Source organism: Pinus tabuliformis, chromosome 2_2 (genome assembly GCF_031772625.1).
Source record: "Pinus tabuliformis cultivar Carrire ecotype Pingquan chromosome 2_2, CPIR1, whole genome shotgun sequence".
Lineage (NCBI taxonomy): Eukaryota > Viridiplantae > Streptophyta > Pinopsida > Pinales > Pinaceae > Pinus > Pinus tabuliformis.
In genome coordinates this window covers 1,302,597,097-1,302,616,528 of record NC_142300.1, presented here as the reverse complement: position 1 = coordinate 1,302,616,528, position 19,432 = coordinate 1,302,597,097, and the positions used below count along the sequence as shown (strand labels likewise).

General features: G+C 39.8%; 1 protein-coding gene across 5 annotated transcripts; it reads left to right on the top strand.

Annotated features, from left to right (window-relative positions):
* Positions 1–14,408: 14,408 nt before the first annotated feature.
* LOC149198272 (uncharacterized) lies at positions 14,409–15,407 on the top strand. Of its 5 annotated transcripts, XM_089404107.1 has the most exons (4): positions 14,409–14,868; positions 14,944–14,994; positions 15,069–15,113; positions 15,220–15,407. In XM_089404107.1, the coding sequence occupies exons 1-4, from the start codon at positions 14,686–14,688 to the stop codon at positions 15,328–15,330; spliced, it is 390 nt and encodes a 129-aa protein (XP_089260233.1). In that variant the 5' UTR covers positions 14,409–14,685; the 3' UTR covers positions 15,331–15,407. The 5 variants fall into 5 exon arrangements, with proteins under 5 accessions (XP_089260233.1, XP_089260234.1, XP_089260232.1 ...); XM_089404108.1 differs by lacking the exon at positions 14,944–14,994; XM_089404106.1 differs by having other exon boundaries at positions 14,944–15,113.
* The last annotated feature ends 4,025 nt before the right edge of the window (positions 15,408–19,432 follow it).

Here is a 19,432-nt window from a genome sequence, read left to right as displayed (position 1 = left end):
ATAAACATTATCTTTTTCTCTTGGAGCACTTCAGTTTGAGCTACGGATGTGGCACATGCAGCTGTCAGAAGGAAATACGCTTTTCCTATGAGTCAGTTGAGCTATTGCATGGTGGACTTCAGTTAGAACTCAAGTGGTTGAGTTCTGGTGGAGTTGATTGAGGAGTTGATGGAGTTGTGTTCAGTTTGACTTGGTTGAACTAGTTGTATTTAGTCTAACTAAAGAATACACTAGTGATGAGTTGTGTGAATTAATTATTAATTAATTCACTAATTATTAACTCATAAAGCAACTGAAGAATACATCAGTTAACTCAGTGCATGGATAGTTCAGTGGAGACAGGTGTTAGAGGTAAGTGAAAGGGCAAGACAACTGTCAGTTGTGACTATAGTTGTGCATGAGATTTTCACATGCATGGATTGAGATTGCTAATGAGGATTTCGCAGTCACACACAAGGTAATAACGAGTTTGGAACAGCCATTCTCATCTATTCTCTTGCAGGATTGCACAGTGGAGGCAAGCAAACAGTGGAGGAGATTTGAGGCTTCAGATCTGAGCTAGTTTGTGTGTAACAGGTGGAGATAGTACTGAGTACTTGCGAGGAGTATTGTACTATGTATTGTTACATGTTATCAATCAATATAATATACAGATAGTTGGGGGTTTTCAGCTGTATGCTTTTCCCGGGTTACATACTGTGTTAATGTGCGCATGTGATTGATGTTTCATTATTTTTAATTCCGCAAAATTGATGATCAACGTAGAGGAGATTATGTATTATGCATGTATTCCGCAATAGTGTATAATCAGGATAATCTCTGTGAATAAGTGTCATATTATTCAAAATTTCTACATGGTATCAGAGCAGAGTTGATCATCAGATCTACTATTCAGAAAGTGTTTACATTTTATTTCTTTAGGAAAAGTCTGTAATCGGGCTAGGTAGCCTCTGGATTCATCTTTCCCTTGGAAGGTGAGATATCCGGTGAATTCCCTTATAGTCGATCTCTGTAAAAGAAATACTTTGTTCTCACGAATTTTAGATCAGAAGCGGTTTAGTTTTGAGTTGGTGGAATTCGAATTTGCAGCATTGTTTTCTTGGTGTCAAAGTTGAAATGTCTTTCAACAGATTGCGATTGGAGTATGCCCTTGAGGGCAGCTCGAACTATATTGCATTGAAAGACAGGATGGAGGCTTTGTTAGATGATAATGGGTTGAAGGATTTCATAGATGCTGAGGTCCTAAAGCCTACTGATGATGCTCACGTTGATGCTTGGAAAACGAAGACAGCAAAGTGTCGAAGGATTTTGTTGGAGGGCGTGAAGGATCACATTGTGTCCAGCCTGGATGGAAAGGCTTCTCCATACTTGATGTGGAAAGCATTGACAGAATTATTCCAAAGCAAGAGCGACCAGAGGAAGTTGGTGCTCAAGGATAAACTCAGAAACATTAAGTGTGAGAAAGGCGACAGTATACCCAAGTATCTCACGAAGTTCACCCAATGCTGGGATGAGCTGGGAAGTGTGGGGGTGACTGTTGATGATGAGGACTTGGTGAGCTTGGCTCTCCTTGGTCTTCTGAAGAGTTGGAATTCCTATCAGGACTCTGTCAATGGTCGGGAGAAATTTCCAGGATGGGAGAGACTTTGGTCGGATCTTGTGCAGGAGGAGATCAGGAGGAATACCAGGGACAGATCTTCATCAAAGGCAACTGATGAAGAAAATTGTGCTTTGGCTGCCAAAGTAAAGAAGAGGAAGAACAATAAAGCTTCTCATTCCAGTGCGAAAGGCAAGAAGCAAGACATGTCCAAGGTGAAGTTCTTTCACTGTCACCAGCACAGACACTATGCCACAAATTGTCCGCAGAAGAAGAAAAATAAGCAAGATGCTGGATCTGCAGCGGGAGAGGCCTTAGCCTCGCAATTTGAGCTGGATTTTTCATTGATCGCATGCTTGGTATCAAGTGTCATGCGATCGGTATGGTTCTTGAATAGTGGTGTGTCTTTTCACATGACAAAAGATCGAGATTTGTTTTCTGATCTGGAGGAAAAAGATCTTGGAGTGCACATCGAGATGGGCGATGATGGTAGATACAGTGCAACCGGTATCGGTACCATTTCCTTTGAGAGGGAGTCTGGTAAACCCTTCGTATTGAAGGAAGTGATGCATGTTCCAGGATTGAAGAAGAATCTTATCTCTGTGGCAATGTTAGAAGACAAGGGATATGATGTTGTTTTTAGCGAGGGAAAGGCTTTCCTGCACAGTAAGACAACTAGAGAAACGTAGAAGATAGGGTTCGAGTCAAGAACCTTTATCAGTTGCATGTAGATGGATGCACAGAAATGGCATGCAAGGCAGAAGCATTGGTGAGCCGGGATGATGGCGAGTTGTGGCACAGGAGATTGGGCCACCGTCACCATGGAGCCTTGAAGATACTGCAGCAGATTACTACTGGGCTTCCTAAAGGCACTCTTGCGCAGTTAGATCAGTGCAAGGGGTGTACTTTGGGAAAATTTGTGAAAGCCACCTTTCGCGAGAAGGATAGTTGCGCCACGACGATCCTTGAGAGAATTTACACAGACGTGTGTGGACCTTTCTTAGTAGCTTCGATAGAAAAGCACATGTACTATGTGATCTTTGTTGATGATTTTTCTCGAAAGTGCTGGATCTTCTTCATGCAGAAGAAGAGCGAGACATACTCAAAGTTCTGTGAGTCCAAAGCACTGGTCGAGAAGGAATCGGGGAAGAAGGTGAAGGCTCTTAGGAGCGAAAATGGTGGTGAATTCATCTCTGGCGAGTTCAAGGATTTCTGCAGTGCAGAAGGGATTCGAAGAGAGCTCATAGCTCCCCATAACCCATAGCAGAACGGGGTTGCTGAGCGGAAGAACAGAACGATCGTGGATGTTGCACGGGCGATGTTGCATGATTAGGGCCTACCCCTTCACTTGTGGGTGGAAGCATGCAATACTGCAGTATATGTGCAGAACCATTGTCCTCACAGGATACTTGCCATGAGTACACCCGAGGAGGCTTATTCTGGTAAGAGGCCTGATATTTCTCATTTGAGGATTTTTGGTTCTAACGTTTACATGCATGTGACGAAGGATGCCAGGAAGAAGCTGGAACCGACTGCAGAGGTTGGGATATTTGTGGGGTACACTGATACGCCACACAACTATCTTGTGTATTTGCCAGACAGTCGCAAGACTGTTGTGCGACGGGATACCAAATTTCAGGAGGAGAAAGCCATGAAGTGTTTTAATATTTTCTGCATTACTTTCACTGTTAAACATGGAAAGATCAAATTGGACATCTAATTTAAAGAAAGGTTTCTTAGATGCATCCCTTGAATTTCTATGATGATGGTGATGAGAGGAAGAAATTTCACTCATGGAAGGAGAAGAAGGGGGTTCTTCTCCACCATTTCCATGCACTAAACCTTGTTCTTCTAGATTTCTCTCTTCTGCTTTCTCCAGCCTTGAAAGCAACTAAGTGACATTTGTTGCCATTACATAGAAGGTTTTTCAGAAATTTCACTCCTCTTCATGTGTTATGAAACTAGCTCACAAAAAGATAGAAAAGATAGATCAACATCTTAGAAATAAGCCTCTTCAAGGGGGCAACCTCCTTTACATTACACAAATGAACAAATATTGGATGATACAAATGAAAATACCTACTTTCTGTATATAGGAGTCTAAGGGGTCATAATGTAATCAGAGCGATGTTGAAAATGCAACAAGATGATGGAGCTTAGTGGAAAGGAGTCGCCTTCACTAAGTGGGCCCGCAGGCCATTTTTGGCACAAAGTCTATTTTTAGACATATGGATCATGGTCTATGAGTTGCAGGATGCTATTTGTGGATGATTGGTCATGTTGGTAAAAATAGATGGACTTCTATTTTTAGACATATGGGCGGAGTCTATTTTTAGACTGCCAAGTCTATATATAGAACAATCGAATATTATTAGATCTTAATAATATTTGGACTATAAACATTATCTTATTCTCTTGGAGCACTTCAGTTTGAGCTACGGATGTGGAACATGCAGCTGTTAGAAGGAAATACACTTTTCTTATGAGTCAGTTGAGCTATTGCATGGTGGACTTCAGTTAGAACTCAAGTGGTTGAGTTCTGGTGGAGTTGATTGAGGAGTTGATGGAGTTGTGTTCAGTTTGACTTGGTTGAACTAGTTGTATTTAGTATAACTAAAGAATACACTAGTGATGAGTTGTGTGAATTAATTATTAATTAATTCACTAATTATTAACTCATAAAGCATCTGAAGAATACATTAGTTAACTCAGTGCATGGACAGTTCAGTGGAGACAAGAGTTAGAGGTAAGTGAAAGGGAAAGATAGTTGTTAATTGTGACTATAGTTGTGCATGAGATTTGCACATGCATGGATTGAGATTGCTAATGAGGATTGCGAAGTCACACAAAAGGTAATAACGAGTTTGGAACAACCATTCTCATCTATTCTCTTACAGGATTGCGTAGTGGAGGCAGGAAAATATTGGAGGAGATTTGAGGCTTCAGATCTGAGCTAGTTTGTGTGTAACAGGGGGAGATAGTACTGAGTACTTGTGAGGAGTATTGTACTATGTATTGTTACATGTTTTCAATCAATATAATATATAGATAGTTGGGGGTTTTCAGCTGTATGCTTTCCCCGGGTTACATACTGTGTTAATGTGCGCATGCAATTGATGTTTCATTGTTTTTAATTCCACAAAATTGATGATCAACGTAGAGGAGATTATGTATTATGCATGTATTCTGCAATAGTGTATAATCAGGATAATCTCTGTGAATAAGTGTCATATTATTCAAAATTTCTACAAGCGACATAAAAATAATAACGTGAGGACACAATAATAACAATAGTGGGATTCTATGGGGCACAATAATAACAATATGGGGACTACATGGGTACAACAATATAATAAGGGGGTTGTACTAATAATAGTAAGGGGTTACACTAGTAGTATAGGGACCTAACATGCCCCTCTCCTTCAAAAAGTGTTGTCCTCAACGCTTGATTAGTTCTTGATGCTTCTGTATAAAATTCTTGTCCTCCCATGTGGAATCTTTAGCAGGTAAGTTCTTCCAGTTGATGAGATACTATGAAATTGATCGATTTCGTAGCTGCTGGGTTCTTGTTTATGTGATTGCTCCATGTTCCAATATGATTTTTCCTTCCTAGTCAAGTTTTGGCAATATTGTTTGAACTGGGATCTTCTGCAACTTTTGAATGATTGGCCACACTTCTTTGTCCTTCTTCCATTAATCCCTTTCTTCATTTATCCAATATGGTTGGATAATAGAAATAGCAGAAAACAATGCTTCCACATCCTCATCCTTTCTTGAGAGTGCATATGCAAGAAAATTTTGCTTCCCTTTTCTATGGATGATGTCAAAGTCATAACCCAACATATTTGTGACCCATTTTTTTTGTTCTTCTAAAGATAATATTTGTTCTAAAAAGTATTTAAGACTATCATGATCCATTTTTACCTTGAAGTGTCTTCTCATTGAGTAAGGTCGCCATTTCTTAAGTGCATGTAGTATTTCCAACATTTCCTTTTCATAAGTATCTTGCCTAATATGTAGCCATAAAAATACCCAATCACCTACATCAAAAAAAATTTCACTGCGATGTTGATCTACTTGTTGTTTCATTCGATTCTGCACCAAAGTGGCGTTATCCTTTAAAAGTTGGAGAACTTGTTGTTGATGCTCGATGTGATCTTTCACTGCTTGAACCTTTTTCTTCTTGATATGTCCTTCTATCTTGAGAGTTTGAGGAGTGATAATTTCTTCCAATACTTTACAAGATATGGACGGATTCATTTCTTGATGCTCTATGTGATCTTTCACTTCATGAACCTTTTTCTTCATGATATGTCCTTCTATCTTGATAGTTTGAGGAGTGGTAATTCCGGCCAATGCATTACAAGATATGGTTGGATTCATTTCTTCTTCCTCAATGTGATATGTCACTTCTTGAACCTTTTTCTTCTTGATATGTCCTTCTATCTTGAGAGTTTGAGGAGTGGTAATTCTTGCCAATGCTTTATAAGATATGGTCAAATTCATTTCTTCTTTCTGTGGGGTTGGGTCCTGGCGTATATCCTCTTCTTTTGAAGTTTCTTGATCCTTTTCTTCATCCTCTTCATACTCTATGTAAAATAATTTCTTCTCAGCACACTTATGACCTTTAGTGCATTTTCTATCACAATTGTAACAAAGCCCTTTTTCTCTTTTTTCTTTCAATTGTTGTGGTGTAACCCTTGTAGGTTGTGGAAGGCTAGGAGAAACAACACTTCCATCTTTATAGTTGTGAGGGGTAGAATTCCTTGTTGCCATAATTTTTCTTTCCACTTTGTAACAAATCTCTTTTGCTCCTTTTTCTTCCAATTGTTGTGGTGTTGCTCTAAAGAAGGTGTTGCTCTTTGTATCCTCATAATGTGCTATAATTTCCTCCGTGAAAATTGACCACGTAATAAGTAGTTTACGAGAACAAAGCCCTTTATACCATACAAATTGATCTTGTTTTAAATATGATGATGCAATACATACCTTTTGTAACTGTGGCACACCATGTAGATCAAAATATTTCTCCATTTGTAGTATCCAATTTACCCGATCCTTGCCATCAAACTTTCTCATCCCAATTTTTCTTGATTTTAAGAGCTTGATCTTGAAATGACTGTAACTCTATACTTTCAGATCTTTAAGTTCTGAAATTTGGAACTGTAATATCCCTCTGAGTCCTCTTTCTAACTCCGCAAGTCTAATTGCAATTGGATTCCTGAATAAAGATTTATTCCCAATCTCCCGCGATGACCTAATTATAGACTTTTTCAAAATAACGAACTTGAATGAAGTGCCACGTGTCACTGTTTTGACCTTCGGATCTGAGAAATATACATAGGAAACTATAGACTGTCCTATTTCTGTAACTTCCTATGCAATTTTAATCTAATGCTCAAAGAGACAGTTATGACTATTTTCCCTAGGTTACCTGTTTGGAATGTAATTCGGGGGTTTGCAAAAATGCTAACTTCCTAAGAGTATATCTCTAAAACTATAGCAAGTCAGGATCTGAAATTTGGAGCTGAGGTTCAAACTGATTACTTCTCAAATGGGTTTTTGTTTTAGCTTCTGAAACTTCGTAGTGAAAGAGTTATATCAAAAATACCATGATGACCTATTTTAGCTTAAATTTTGGAGCTTGCAAAAACCCTAACTTCCTCAGATCGTATCTCCTAAAATATCGCGAGAAAAGCTCTAAAATTTGGACCCAAAGTTCAGCATGACTTCGTCTCACATGGGTTTTTTTTCTAGCTTCTGAAACATCTCAGAAAAATATTTATAGCGAAAATTCCACGATGACCTGTTTGGAGTAGCAAAACCCTAGAATCCAATTCTCTGATACCAAATGTTATGAAACTAGCTCACAAAGATAGAAAAGATAGATGAACGCCTTAGAAATAAGCCTCTTCGAGGGGGCAACCTCCTTTACATTACACAAATGAATAATTATTGGATGATACAAATGACAAGACCTCCTTTCTATATATAGGAGTCTAAAGGGTCATAATGTAATCAGAGCCGACATAACAATAATAACGTAAGGGCACAATAATAACAATAGTGGGCTTCTATGGGGCACAATAATAACAATATGGGGACTACATGGGTACAATAATATAATAAGGGGGTTGTACTAATAATAATAAGGGGTTACACTAGTAGTATAGGGACCTAACATCATGACAAGCCTCTTCATCTGCCATGTTTCTTCTTCAATGTGCACGCCCCACTTCGGGATCAAAAGAATTAAGTTTCCCTTCACCTCTTTGGATCTTGTTTCTTGTTAGCATACAAACGTGTAATTCACATCTAAAAAATACCTACTCTGATAACACTTGATCCAAAATCTTTTTCTTATAGATGTGTTAAATAATTATGTGCATAAATTGTAGCTTAACATAGAAAACTTAATGTGCACATGAGAGAAGAGGGGAAACACATAAAGCATGAAAAAAGACAACAAGACTTGATAACGGATTTCATCCGACTTGGACTATGTCTCCGGGCCCTGCTCGATCAATGGGGAGGCCTTCTCATTAAGTGGCATGAGAAAGAAGAGTACAAGCATCAGTTATAAAAAAGGAGTTTTATACCTCCATACTGGAAAATGGCTGAAAAATGCAGAACTTTGATGGTGAAACAGACAGTGCCATCACGTTCGTGGCGTCCAGAAATGGTGAAACCATATAAAATTTGTCAAAATCTGATAAAGTGAAATTTCAGCCTTCTTGCAAAATTCTGTGTCGAACTGAGTGCATTGCTTCCTCTCCCTAGGACCACTGACAAATTGTGTTTAAGTATAAAATCGTTGGCAAATTTTCCCAAGTTTCTGTTGTGCCGCGTTGGTTGGGGATCCAATTAATAGGGAGGAGTTCGGGCGGTCAAACCCCGCCTCCTTTTTTATACATCAAATCTTTTTTTATAAAAAGTTTTGTTGGGCCGCTCCCGCCTTGGGCAGCCTGCCCATTGTACCCATCTCCGCCATGGCCATTGCATTTTCCCTTTGGGCATGGTTGGGTTCGTGCCCCAAGGGTCGGCTCACCACCCACTATGTATATAGTGAACACTCATTTGATATGAGTTTTGGGGTGGCGAGGTCATGGTTGCCCACCCCGTTTTTGGGTTGTGGCTTTTTGGGAGGGGCCGGGGGTCGTGGCCCACTCCTCCACTATATCTATATATATATATATATATATATATATATATATATATATATATATATATATATATATATATATATATATTATTTTGGTGGTGCGTGGATAGAGTTGGGGTGGGGGGGTTGGTGGCCCTCCACCCCTTTTTTTATATATATATTTTTGTTATATAAAACAAAAGGGGGTTCTTTTTGAAAATTCGGTTTTTGGACTGAAGGAGTCTTTTTAGCCAGGCAACGATTTCACTAGAAATCTGGCCGGAGTTGGCTGGATTCCGTCCGCTAGAAAAGTCCAAATTGTGTCTTTGTTAAGTATGCCGAGTCATCAAAAAGTCAACCCAACTTTCACTGCCTCTATCTCCTTCATTCGGACTCAGATTGGAGTGCCATTCACACCGTTGGAATCAAGGCAAAGAGCACTTTGATCTGATGTCAAGTTCATCATCTTTCCACCACTTTGAATTTTGAGCCTTTTCCATGCCACTAGTGTATGAAGATCCACCTGGATCAACATGTCACGATGTGCTTGGAGAAGCGCTTGCTTGGCTACGTAAAACTATCCTATTATTTGTTGATGGTGTTGGTTGTTTCCTTCTTTGTTGCACTTGAATAGTTGTAGAGGGAGTCACTGTTGAGGAATTACTTATTGTTGTTAATTCAACTTCGTCCTCATGTGGTATATATGCCTTGACATTGACTATCTTTTCTAAACTTCCATCACATGCTTCATCTTCTATAAACTACACATCTCTGTTGATTATGACCTTCTTGGTTAATGAATTGTAGATTTTGTATGCCCTGGATTCATCACCGTATCCAACAAATATACATTTCTCCCCCTCGTTGTTCAACTTCATCCTCAACTCATCCGAGACATGTGCATAAGCCAGACATCCAAAAAATCTCATGTGACTGACACTATGCTTTCTTCCACTCCATGCCTCTTCAGGGACTATGTTCTGAACACTTTTGGTTGGACATCTATTCAAGATATACGTTGCACAAGTGACAAATTCTGCCCAATAATCATTTGACAAATGCTTTGCCTTCAACATACTCCTTTCCATTTCCATAATGGTAATATTCTTTCTTTCCGCTACACCATTTTGTTGAGGTGTATACCTTGTTGTAAATTGCTTGTGAATTCAGTGTTCCCTACAAAAACGAACGAAATCATTTGAGATGTATTCTCCACCTCTATCAGTCCTAAGGACTTTGATGTAGCATCCGCTTTGCTTTACAACAAGAGCCTTGTATTGGCGAAAGCGTTCAAACACTTCACTTTTCTATTTTAGGAGAAATACTCATGTCTTCCTTGTGTAGTCAACTATGAAGGTTAATAAATAGTGGTTGCCACCAATTGATGGTGTCTACATTGGTCCACATAAATCTGAGTGGACAATATCCAAAGGTGTCTTTGCCCTTACTAACTTTCCTACTAGAAATGTTTCTATATTTTGTTTGCCCAAGATACATCCTTCACATAGGCTATCCATTTTTTCTATGAGCGGTAGCCCCTTCACCATGCCTTTCATATGTGGCAAATTCAAACCTCCAAAGTTAAGATGTCCAAATTTCAAATTCCATAACCAATTTTCATCTTTGACCTCTGCATGAAAGTTTACTTATATGACAACTGCATCTTTTCTTCCATTCTCTTATGAGTTCATTGAGAGTTGTGCTCTAGCACCTTCTTTCTACAAATCTGATTTTAATTTTAAGGGAAACATTCTATTGTTTGTCATCTGAACCTTTGCAATTAGCTGTCTGCTTAGAGTCCTATCCAAAACTGTGCACACATCATTTTTTAAGAAGACATTTTAGCCCTTTTGCATGAGTGATTTAATGCTTACGAAGTTATTCTTTAGACCGGTGACAAAGTAAACATCTGAGATGTACTTCTTCTCCCCCTTCTTTGTTAGGATATTAATTCTTCCTTTTCACATGACAGAGACTTTGTTATTAGTTTCTAATGTCACTTCAGATTTCACACTTTCATCTAGATTGGAAAGCATTTCTATGTTTCCTCACATGTAGTTGCTAGACCCTGAATCTAGATACCATATATCACTTTGTTTTTTTTGTACTACATTATAAGCTAAAAATATGCTATCATGGTTCTGACTTTCTTTTTCGAAATTTACACTTGGTTTGTTACTAATGTCATATTGCTTCTTTCTACATTCATTTGCGTAATGACCATACTTCTTACAGTAATGACATTGAACTTGAGATTTATCATACCTCTGACCTTGTGCTTGATTTTGGCTTGGGCCTTGACTTGGATTTTGATTGCTGCCTCTTCCACTTGAGCTTGAAGGGCTACTTTTTCCACCTTTGTATGGGCTTCTTCCTCTTCCTTTAGCATATGATCTTGCTCTGCCTCTAACTTGACCAAATGAAACTTGTGCCTTGAAGGCATGCTTCAATGAGGAGCTTGTTGCTCTGTTCAATCTATGTTCTCGAGAAATCAATGATGCATTAAGCTCATCCACTAATAACTGTGAGAGATCCTTTATCTCTTCTATGGCCACAATAATGGCATCAAAACCTGGTGGCAAACTTCTCAAAAACTTCTCAACTATTCTTCTTTCCTCAAGTGTCTCACCATGAGACTTGATTTGAGTAACCAACCTAGTCTATATGTGTAAAAAACGAGTCTATATTCTCAGACTCTTTTGTACAAAGTGTTTCAAAATCTCTTCTCGACATTTGCAACTTTGCTCTCTTGACTTTTGCCATGCCTTGGTAGGCTGTCTGGAGGGTGTCCCATGCTTGCTTGGACTTCGTTGTTGCTGAAACCCTTCAGAAAATACTTTCATGAACTTCTTGGAAAATATAGAACAGGGCTTTTCAATCCTTCTCCCTATTGTCCCTTAACAAATCTCTTTCTGCTTGAGATAAGACATTGTATGCTGCTGCATCTGCTGGTTCTTGAAAACCATTCTCCACCAAATCCCAAACATCTTGAGAAGAAAACAGGGTCTTCATTGTAATAGCCCAATAATCATAATTTTTTCCATTAAACTGAGGTATTTGAGGATTAGTCAAGTTTGTTAAAGAAATTCTACTTGCTGGTAAATATGCTAAAAACAATCTGCCCTCAAAACAATTTTAACTGCTAGTAAAAGCACTTGTTTTTACACTGATACGATGTTAGAAAATAGGATTTAGGCAGAGAGACAAAGGGAAGAAGCAGAGGAAAGTAATTTTGCGGAGAGTTGAGCTGCGTCAAGAGTCTTTGTGCAACTATACAAATGGTTTTTGCGCAACTATACAAAGGCTTAAAAAACACAGAATTCAATCACGTAAAAAAAAAGAAGTAAAATAGAGTAATCTTGGAGCAATACAATAAAACTTAGGATTAAACTCTAATTGATGAAAATACATTCATATGAGGCTGTGGCTCATTCACTAAGAAAAAACAAAAGTTTACAGTGACACATAAAACACAGTAACTTTGTTTTCACCCGCCCACCAAAATTTTCTCTATGATTCTCTCCTCACAGACTCTTGTTGTCTAACTTATCCAATCTCTATCACTCTCTCTACTACAAAATGACTTTTACATTCATATTTTTTTCAGAGAAAAATAATTAATACACGAGCAGGTTGTTTGTGGAGTGTGGGAAATATTCATGCAATAAATACTTGCACATATTTACCAAACTACTTTGAAAGCCTTAACTTCGGTGATGTGCTGTGGAATGGCTCGTACAATACTTTTGTTCTGGCTTTAAACCTTCCATCATCAAACAAACAGGCAACCTGCAAAAATACTTCTGACAAATATGACAACCCTCTTAGCATTTATTGCAGTCATTGGGATTAATATTTCCAACATATTTTAAATTTCAAATTGAATTCAATGGATCCATAGTATGTATCTTACCTGAATAATGGTGGATGGGTGCCCTATAATGGAATTTGGCAAACGATGGGAGACAAAAATGGAATCGAGGAGGGGAAACCTCCACAGAATGGCAAACGGTGGTAGACAACAATGGAATCGGGGAGGGGAGACCTCCACAGAATGGACAATGAGATTCACAGACAAATACGAATTTGTCAGAAGAGGTTCACCAGTAAGAGGAGGGAACAAAACCAAAGGGGGAAACGTCGAGTAGTTAGCCTATTCAGAGAAAAAATTGTGGAAATTGACAGGGACTCACGCGAGATTCGGTGGGAGGAGTGTGAATTCTGACTAAAAATTGTGGAAACTTATAGGAACTCACGCTAGATTAGATCTAAAAGCGTGAATTCCGACCGAACGTCATGGAAACTGATAGGAACTCACGCGAGATTGAATGTTGAAACTAACACCCATTTGTGTAGCATAACACCATGGACGAAACAAATAGGAAATTGCCCACGACTGGTATCCATTGCCTCCCAAACCCTTCCAAGTAGGGATGGAATTTGATGGGAAAATTGCTCATCAAATCCATATGGAATGAGGGGATGGAAAATTACATGTGGTGCTCTACAATATCCAAGATAAAATCTTGTGGACGTTAATCGTTGAGAGCAATGTCCATGTTGCTATAGAGCCCTTCAATACTTTGCAGGCAGCATAACCATACGTCCATTATCCATCTCACAGTCACCGCCCCATATCCATTATTTATTCATGGTTGTGTATTTGATAGTCATGCACTCATTCGTTCTAGATGGCCATCTCACTGAGATCATGCTCTTTCATTTGTTGGTCATTTGTTGCCATGGACAAATGCATAAGACGCTCACATTCACTAAGTTTTCTTATTCCATATTCCATCGGCATTGCCTATTCTACCATTCACTAAGTTTTGCTTATTCTGCATTCCATGGGCATTGCCTATTCCACCTGCACGCATTTCTTCCGCTTTCAGTGTAAAGCTATAGAAACGCACAAGACACTCAAGTAAATCATTTTATTGAGCAACTTGTGACCTACCAAGTAAAGTGCACTCGAGTTACTGTTTTGTTGATGATTTCAATAACAATGTTTTCATTCATCTCCATTAATAATTTGAATCTTATTTAGCCAATTTTTTATATGCCACTGAGAATCACACACGATCTCCTTTGATTTAAAAAAATACAAAATCAAATGCAAAATGGTTACTTGAAAGGTGGCCTTGTCTGTCTAAATATTTGAAGAAACTAACACAATCACGAAACTAAATTAAATGTGATTTAAAAATCAAATTATAAACTTAATATTATAAACTTTAATTATAAATTTTAGTTAATATTTATTAAATTATAGATTAATTTATAATTTAAAACTTTATAAATGTATCAATTAATATATTATTAATGTTTATTAAGATGGGTTTAAGTAATAATCACATCAAAATTTATTTGTCAACACATTTCGAACCAGCAAGTGTGGTTCATCGTCAAGATGAGATGAAGAATTAGATAGTTAAATAGAGAAATCGATCATTCAAAGACTATAAAAACAATTACTTCTGACTAAGGAAACTACCTCCTTGGTCAAAAAGTAGTTGTTTTTATGTCCATGAAATGATCGATCTATCTATTTAACTTGTTGCCATGATATGATTCTTGATCTCCTCCTAAAGATGAATCACACTTGTTGTTTTGAAATGTGACAAATGAATTTTGATGTGATTATTGCTTAAAATCATCTTGATGGCCCAGCCCTGGTGACGTGGTCTCGGCCACGTGACTCACCTCAGTCCCACGTGGTCACACTTGCGTGGGTAAATATCTGCTCCAGCACCGATGCGCATTTAAGTTTTCATCTTCCGGTTACCAGGTGGATCACCGGTCCTCTCCGTGGCTTCCCGCCTTTGTAAAACCCTTAAGGTTTTAGTCTTGGCTCATTTGCTTCCGTCTCCCCTTCTGTTCCAGCTCCGCATGGCTATAGCGCTGCCCTCTGTGCACTGACACCTACCTAGCTCTCACTCTGTCACTGATGGTGGCCTCTCGGGCCAGCTACACTCCGTCTCCGTCTGCTACCTGCTCTGTATTGTTATGGCGCTGCTCTCGCGCGTTATCCCACCATATTCATTACTCTGTCACTGGTTGTGGCTCTTGTTCGAAATGCAAAACCTTTGCTGTAGCTGCTGTCTTCGTCGACCCGGTTTGGAAGTCTGTGGTAAGGATTTGTATTTTAATGGCTTTAGCTAAACAGTCTTTTGGTTTCCAGTCTCTGAACTCTGGTCCTGTGCAGGTATTCGCAGCCACAGAGTTACCTTCCCTCCGAACGCAACCAGGCTTCAAGGTAACCTCTTGTTCTATGATTTATCGTCCTCTGCCATCTGTTGTCGACACTTACAATGTTCTTGTGCCTTTCAGCTTGTGGTTTCGTTTTGTGGCTCGGCAACCTTCGTCGACCCTTGGGTAAGTTCACTGTTCCTTTACTCCTGCAACTTACAATATGACTCGGCTTCTTCTGACATTATTCTGGTTATAGAGATGAATTCATTCATTCTGTGCTCCTGTGCAGGTGGGTTGGGACTATGCTCGTGAGGGTTTCTTCTATACAGTCTTCGGCTTCCTCCAATCTCTGGTTTCCTTTGACCGGGTAGGGTCTATTCTCATTTCAGCATTTCTTTAGAGTATGTAATACGGACTAGCTGTAGGGTTCTGCTGGTTAGGGTTTGTAGAATGGGCGTGCCCTTCGCTGGCATTCACATCTTCAAGGTTTCGCTTCTCTGTCTCATTGTATGGCCTCCATGCGTCTATATCTTAGACTTTGCTGTTACGGCAGTGCCGCTTTTGTTTATATGACTCTGTTGTTGTCTAATGGACTGTGGTGTACGAAGACTTATGAAATACTGTATTTAAATGAAAACAAATGGTTCTGGAATTGTTACCTCTGTTGATAGTCGCTGTGTTGATTTAATAATGGCTGTGTGACTCTTTGTGTTGGCGTATGGGCTCTGTTCGGTTTGGTCGTAACTCGACTTGATATGAAGTCTGTCTTTGCTTTATCCTCGCAACGATGTACACATATGCTGCTTGTCCACTTGCTCTTCTTGCTGTATGATAGTTCTGGCAACGTACTTATGGTTTCGGCCCGAGGCCTGTGATGCTTCAATGTTTCTAGTTATAGCATATGAATATCGTTCTATATTAACTTGTCTTTAAAATAACAAATAATTGAACTCTCAGTTGTATAACACAGTAAAGTAATGAACAGTACTTTATATTCGGAAAAGGAAACAAAGTTTCAATTACAGAGGGTGTCCTTCTATTTTTGCTTGAATGCTGTCTTGCTATATTTTTTCTTAATTTCTCTTCTGAGGTGAACCAAAAAAAACAGCACCCTCTTACATCGTATTTTCTTCCTTTTGAGCTGCACTGAATGTAACTGTTTGGAAACTGAATGCAATAACTACTACCTGTTTCTTTAAACAATAAACTAACTAAAACAGTTGTTGCTACCTAGCTAACTACCAGTAACTTAACTTGTGCTGTAATTAAATAAAAGAAAGGAAATGAATAATGATTAATTAAAAACAACAACCAATTAGTCCTTTTGGTGACCTGTCCAATCACCCTTGAAAGTCGTGTCCTGTCTCTGCACGAACCAGTCATTGAGTCTCTGTCTCCTCAGAGCTGGATGCTCCTGCATCAGGCTCCCGGGGTGGCAAAAAGTCATGGCTCCGTTCCATGAGCTCGTCAACAGAGTAGCCTGCTTTAGTTATCTGCGCTGTGTCGAGCCAAGAACTGTCCTCTATTGGACGGTTCCGCCACTTGACCAAATATCGCAGATACTCCTTCCTGCGTGTGCATCTAGCTACCTGTGTGTCCAGTATTCCTTCGATCTCAAGGGGTGGTGCCTTTGGTAGTTGTCTCGTCCAAGAACCTTCCTCATAGCTGTCTTTCTGTGGTGCTGTAGTTGCTGCATCATCTTCTGAATTGGCCACATAGGGAAACAGATCTGCCACGTTGAAAATGGGAGAAATTCCAATTTCGGGCGGCAACTGTATTTCGTAAGCGTTCGCAGAAAATTTGCGGATGATTTTGCAAGGGCCGATCTTTTTAAATTTTAGCTTGTTATACTCCCGCTTCGGAAACCTTTCCTTACGTAGATACGCAAGGACTTCATCCCCAACGTTAAACTGAACTTCCCGACGCTTTGTGTCAGCTCGCTGCTTGTATTTCAAACTGCTGTCCTGTAACTTCAGCTTGACCTGTTCGTGTAAATTGCTCATTGCTTGAGCAAATTCTTCCCCATCAGCACTCCGTTTCTCAAGTTTCCCCAAATCCCGTAATTCATGCACTCCTCGCGGATGCATACCGTACAAAATCTGGAACGGACTGTAACCGGTGCTGCGGTTAGGTGAATCGTTGTACGCGAACTCGGCTTGAGCAAGTACACGGTCCCACGTCCGGGAATTTCCTCCTGTCAAACTGCGAAGTAAGTTCCCCAGGCTTCTGTTTACGACTTCCGTCTGACCATCAGTCTGCGGATGATAAGCAGAGCTGAACTGCAATTGTGTATTTAACTTTTTCCACAGAGTTCTCCAAAAGTGACCCGTAAACTTTACATCCCGATCAGAGATGATGGATTTCGGGAGTCCATGTAACCGAACGACTTCAGTAAAGAATAGGTGTGCAATGTAAGTAGCGTCGCTGGTTTTCCTGCACGGTACAAAATGTGCCATTTTCGAGAATCGGTCAACTACAACCATGACTGAATCGAAGCCCCGCTGTGTCTTTGGTAGACCCAAAACAAAGTCCATGCTCACTGAATCCCATGGTCGACTCGGAATCGGCAATGGTGAGTAAAGACCAGTGTTTTGACTATGACCCTTTGCTAGTTGGCAAACTCTGCATCTGCTCACGTACCTCTGTACATCTCGCTGCAATTTCGGCCAGAAATAAAAGTGTTGTACTTGAGCAACCGTCTTGTCGATACCAAAGTGTCCAGCCAGTCCTCCACTGTGTTTCTCCTGTATTATGTTTTCCCTCATGGAACAGTTGGGTATACATAGTTGTCCTCCTTTGAACAGCAACCCTTCTTGCAAGTTATAATCTAGCCACATGCTATCATTCCTTGTCAAAGGGTTTTGACAGGCTTCATATGCCTCCCCAAATTCGGTATCAGCTTGATACAGTTCCTTCAAATGTTCAAAACCCAGAACTTGCATTGTACTCTCCTGCAGAAGCAAGGTTCTTCTGCTCAGTGCATCTGCCACCTTATTCGCTTGGCCACTAATGTGCTTTAATACGAATGTAAAATTTTGTAGATACTCCACCCAAGCTGCATGTTTGTGGTTTAGTTTGTGCTGTTGCATAATATACTGCAAGGCAGAATTATCTGTAAACAAAACAAACTCATCTCCCAATAGATAATGCCGCCAATGCTTCAACGCTTGTATGATTGCATAAAATTCTTTGTCGTAGGTTGAGTACTTCTGCCTGCTCTCATTTAGTTTTTCACTGAAGAAAGCGGCCGGTCTGTCCTCTTGACTGAGGACTGCTCCAATGGCTGTCCCACTGGCGTCACAACGAACTTGAAAAAGTTTGTTGAAATCTGGCAGTCTCAATATTGGTCTTTCAGTGATCTTTTTCTTCAAAGTTTGAAAACTGCTTTCTGCCGCTTCAGTCCAGTGAAAAGGCTGATTTGCCTTCTTGATCGTGTCCAACATAGGTGCGCAAATCTCGCTGAAATTTCTGATAAATTTCCTATAAAAACTGGCTAGTCCATGGAAACTCCAGACTTCAAACAAACTCCTTGGTGACGGCCAGCTGACTATGGCTGCCACCTTTTCCGGATCCATTTTTAGCTCATTTTCTGCAATAACAAACCCCAAATACACTAGCTCTCGCTGGAAAAAGGTACACTTTTTCAAATTTATCAGCAACTTGTTTTGCTGCAGCTTCCTCAACACACTCTGTAAATGCCTGAAATGATCCTCTTTAGTCCTGCTAAAAATCAAAATATCATCCAGGTAAACTATCACAAATTTCCCATTAAACTCTTTCAATACCTCATTCATCAACCGCATGAATGTGCTGGGAGCGTTACTCAATCCGAATGACATCACCAGCCACTCATATAAGCCTTCATTTGTCTTGAAAGCTGTCTTCCACTCATCGCCTTCTCGTATTCGAATCTGATGATACCCACTCTTCAGATCAATTTTTGAGAAATAGGCTGCCCCACTCAAACAATCCATCATATCGTCCATCCTTGGTAAGGGGAACCTGTACCTGACAGTAATTTTGTTTATGGCTCTGGAGTCTGTGCACATTCGCCATTCTCCTCCCTTCTTTGGAGCCAAAACAGTCGGTACTGCACAAGGGCTCATACTCTCTCGAATCAACCCTTTGTCAAGTAACTCCTGAACTTGCTTTCTAATTTCCTCATGATCCTTGGGGCTCATACGGTAAGCAGCCTTATTCGGTAAGCTTGCGCCTGGTGTAAAGTCGATACAATGACTAATACCCCTCCTTGGTGGTAACTCATTTGGAAGATCATCCACCACTATGTCCCCAAATTCTTGCAGCAATTGCTGAACTTCTTCTGGAAAATCTGACAGCTGTGTGTGTAACACTACTGCCTTTGGCCTCCTTATGACAGCAAAGTTGATTTCGCTGTCCTCAATCTGTTTCACGAACTCCTTTCCTCCTAATAGCAATGCCTTCACTCCACTGGTTTCTGCTGTATTTTCCTCTTTGATGGGTACAAGCGTGTGCTTGATCCC

Excerpts from the sequence above, each read along its gene's own strand:
- LOC149198272 (XM_089404104.1), top strand. The coding sequence starts at position 14,686 with ATGGTGGCCTCTCGGGCCAGCTACACTCCGTCTCCGTCTGCTACCTGC. Across the intron at positions 15,114-15,219 it reads CAACCTTCGTCGACCCTTGG|GTGGGTTGGGACTATGCTCG; the intron begins GTAAGTTCACTG and ends GCTCCTGTGCAG.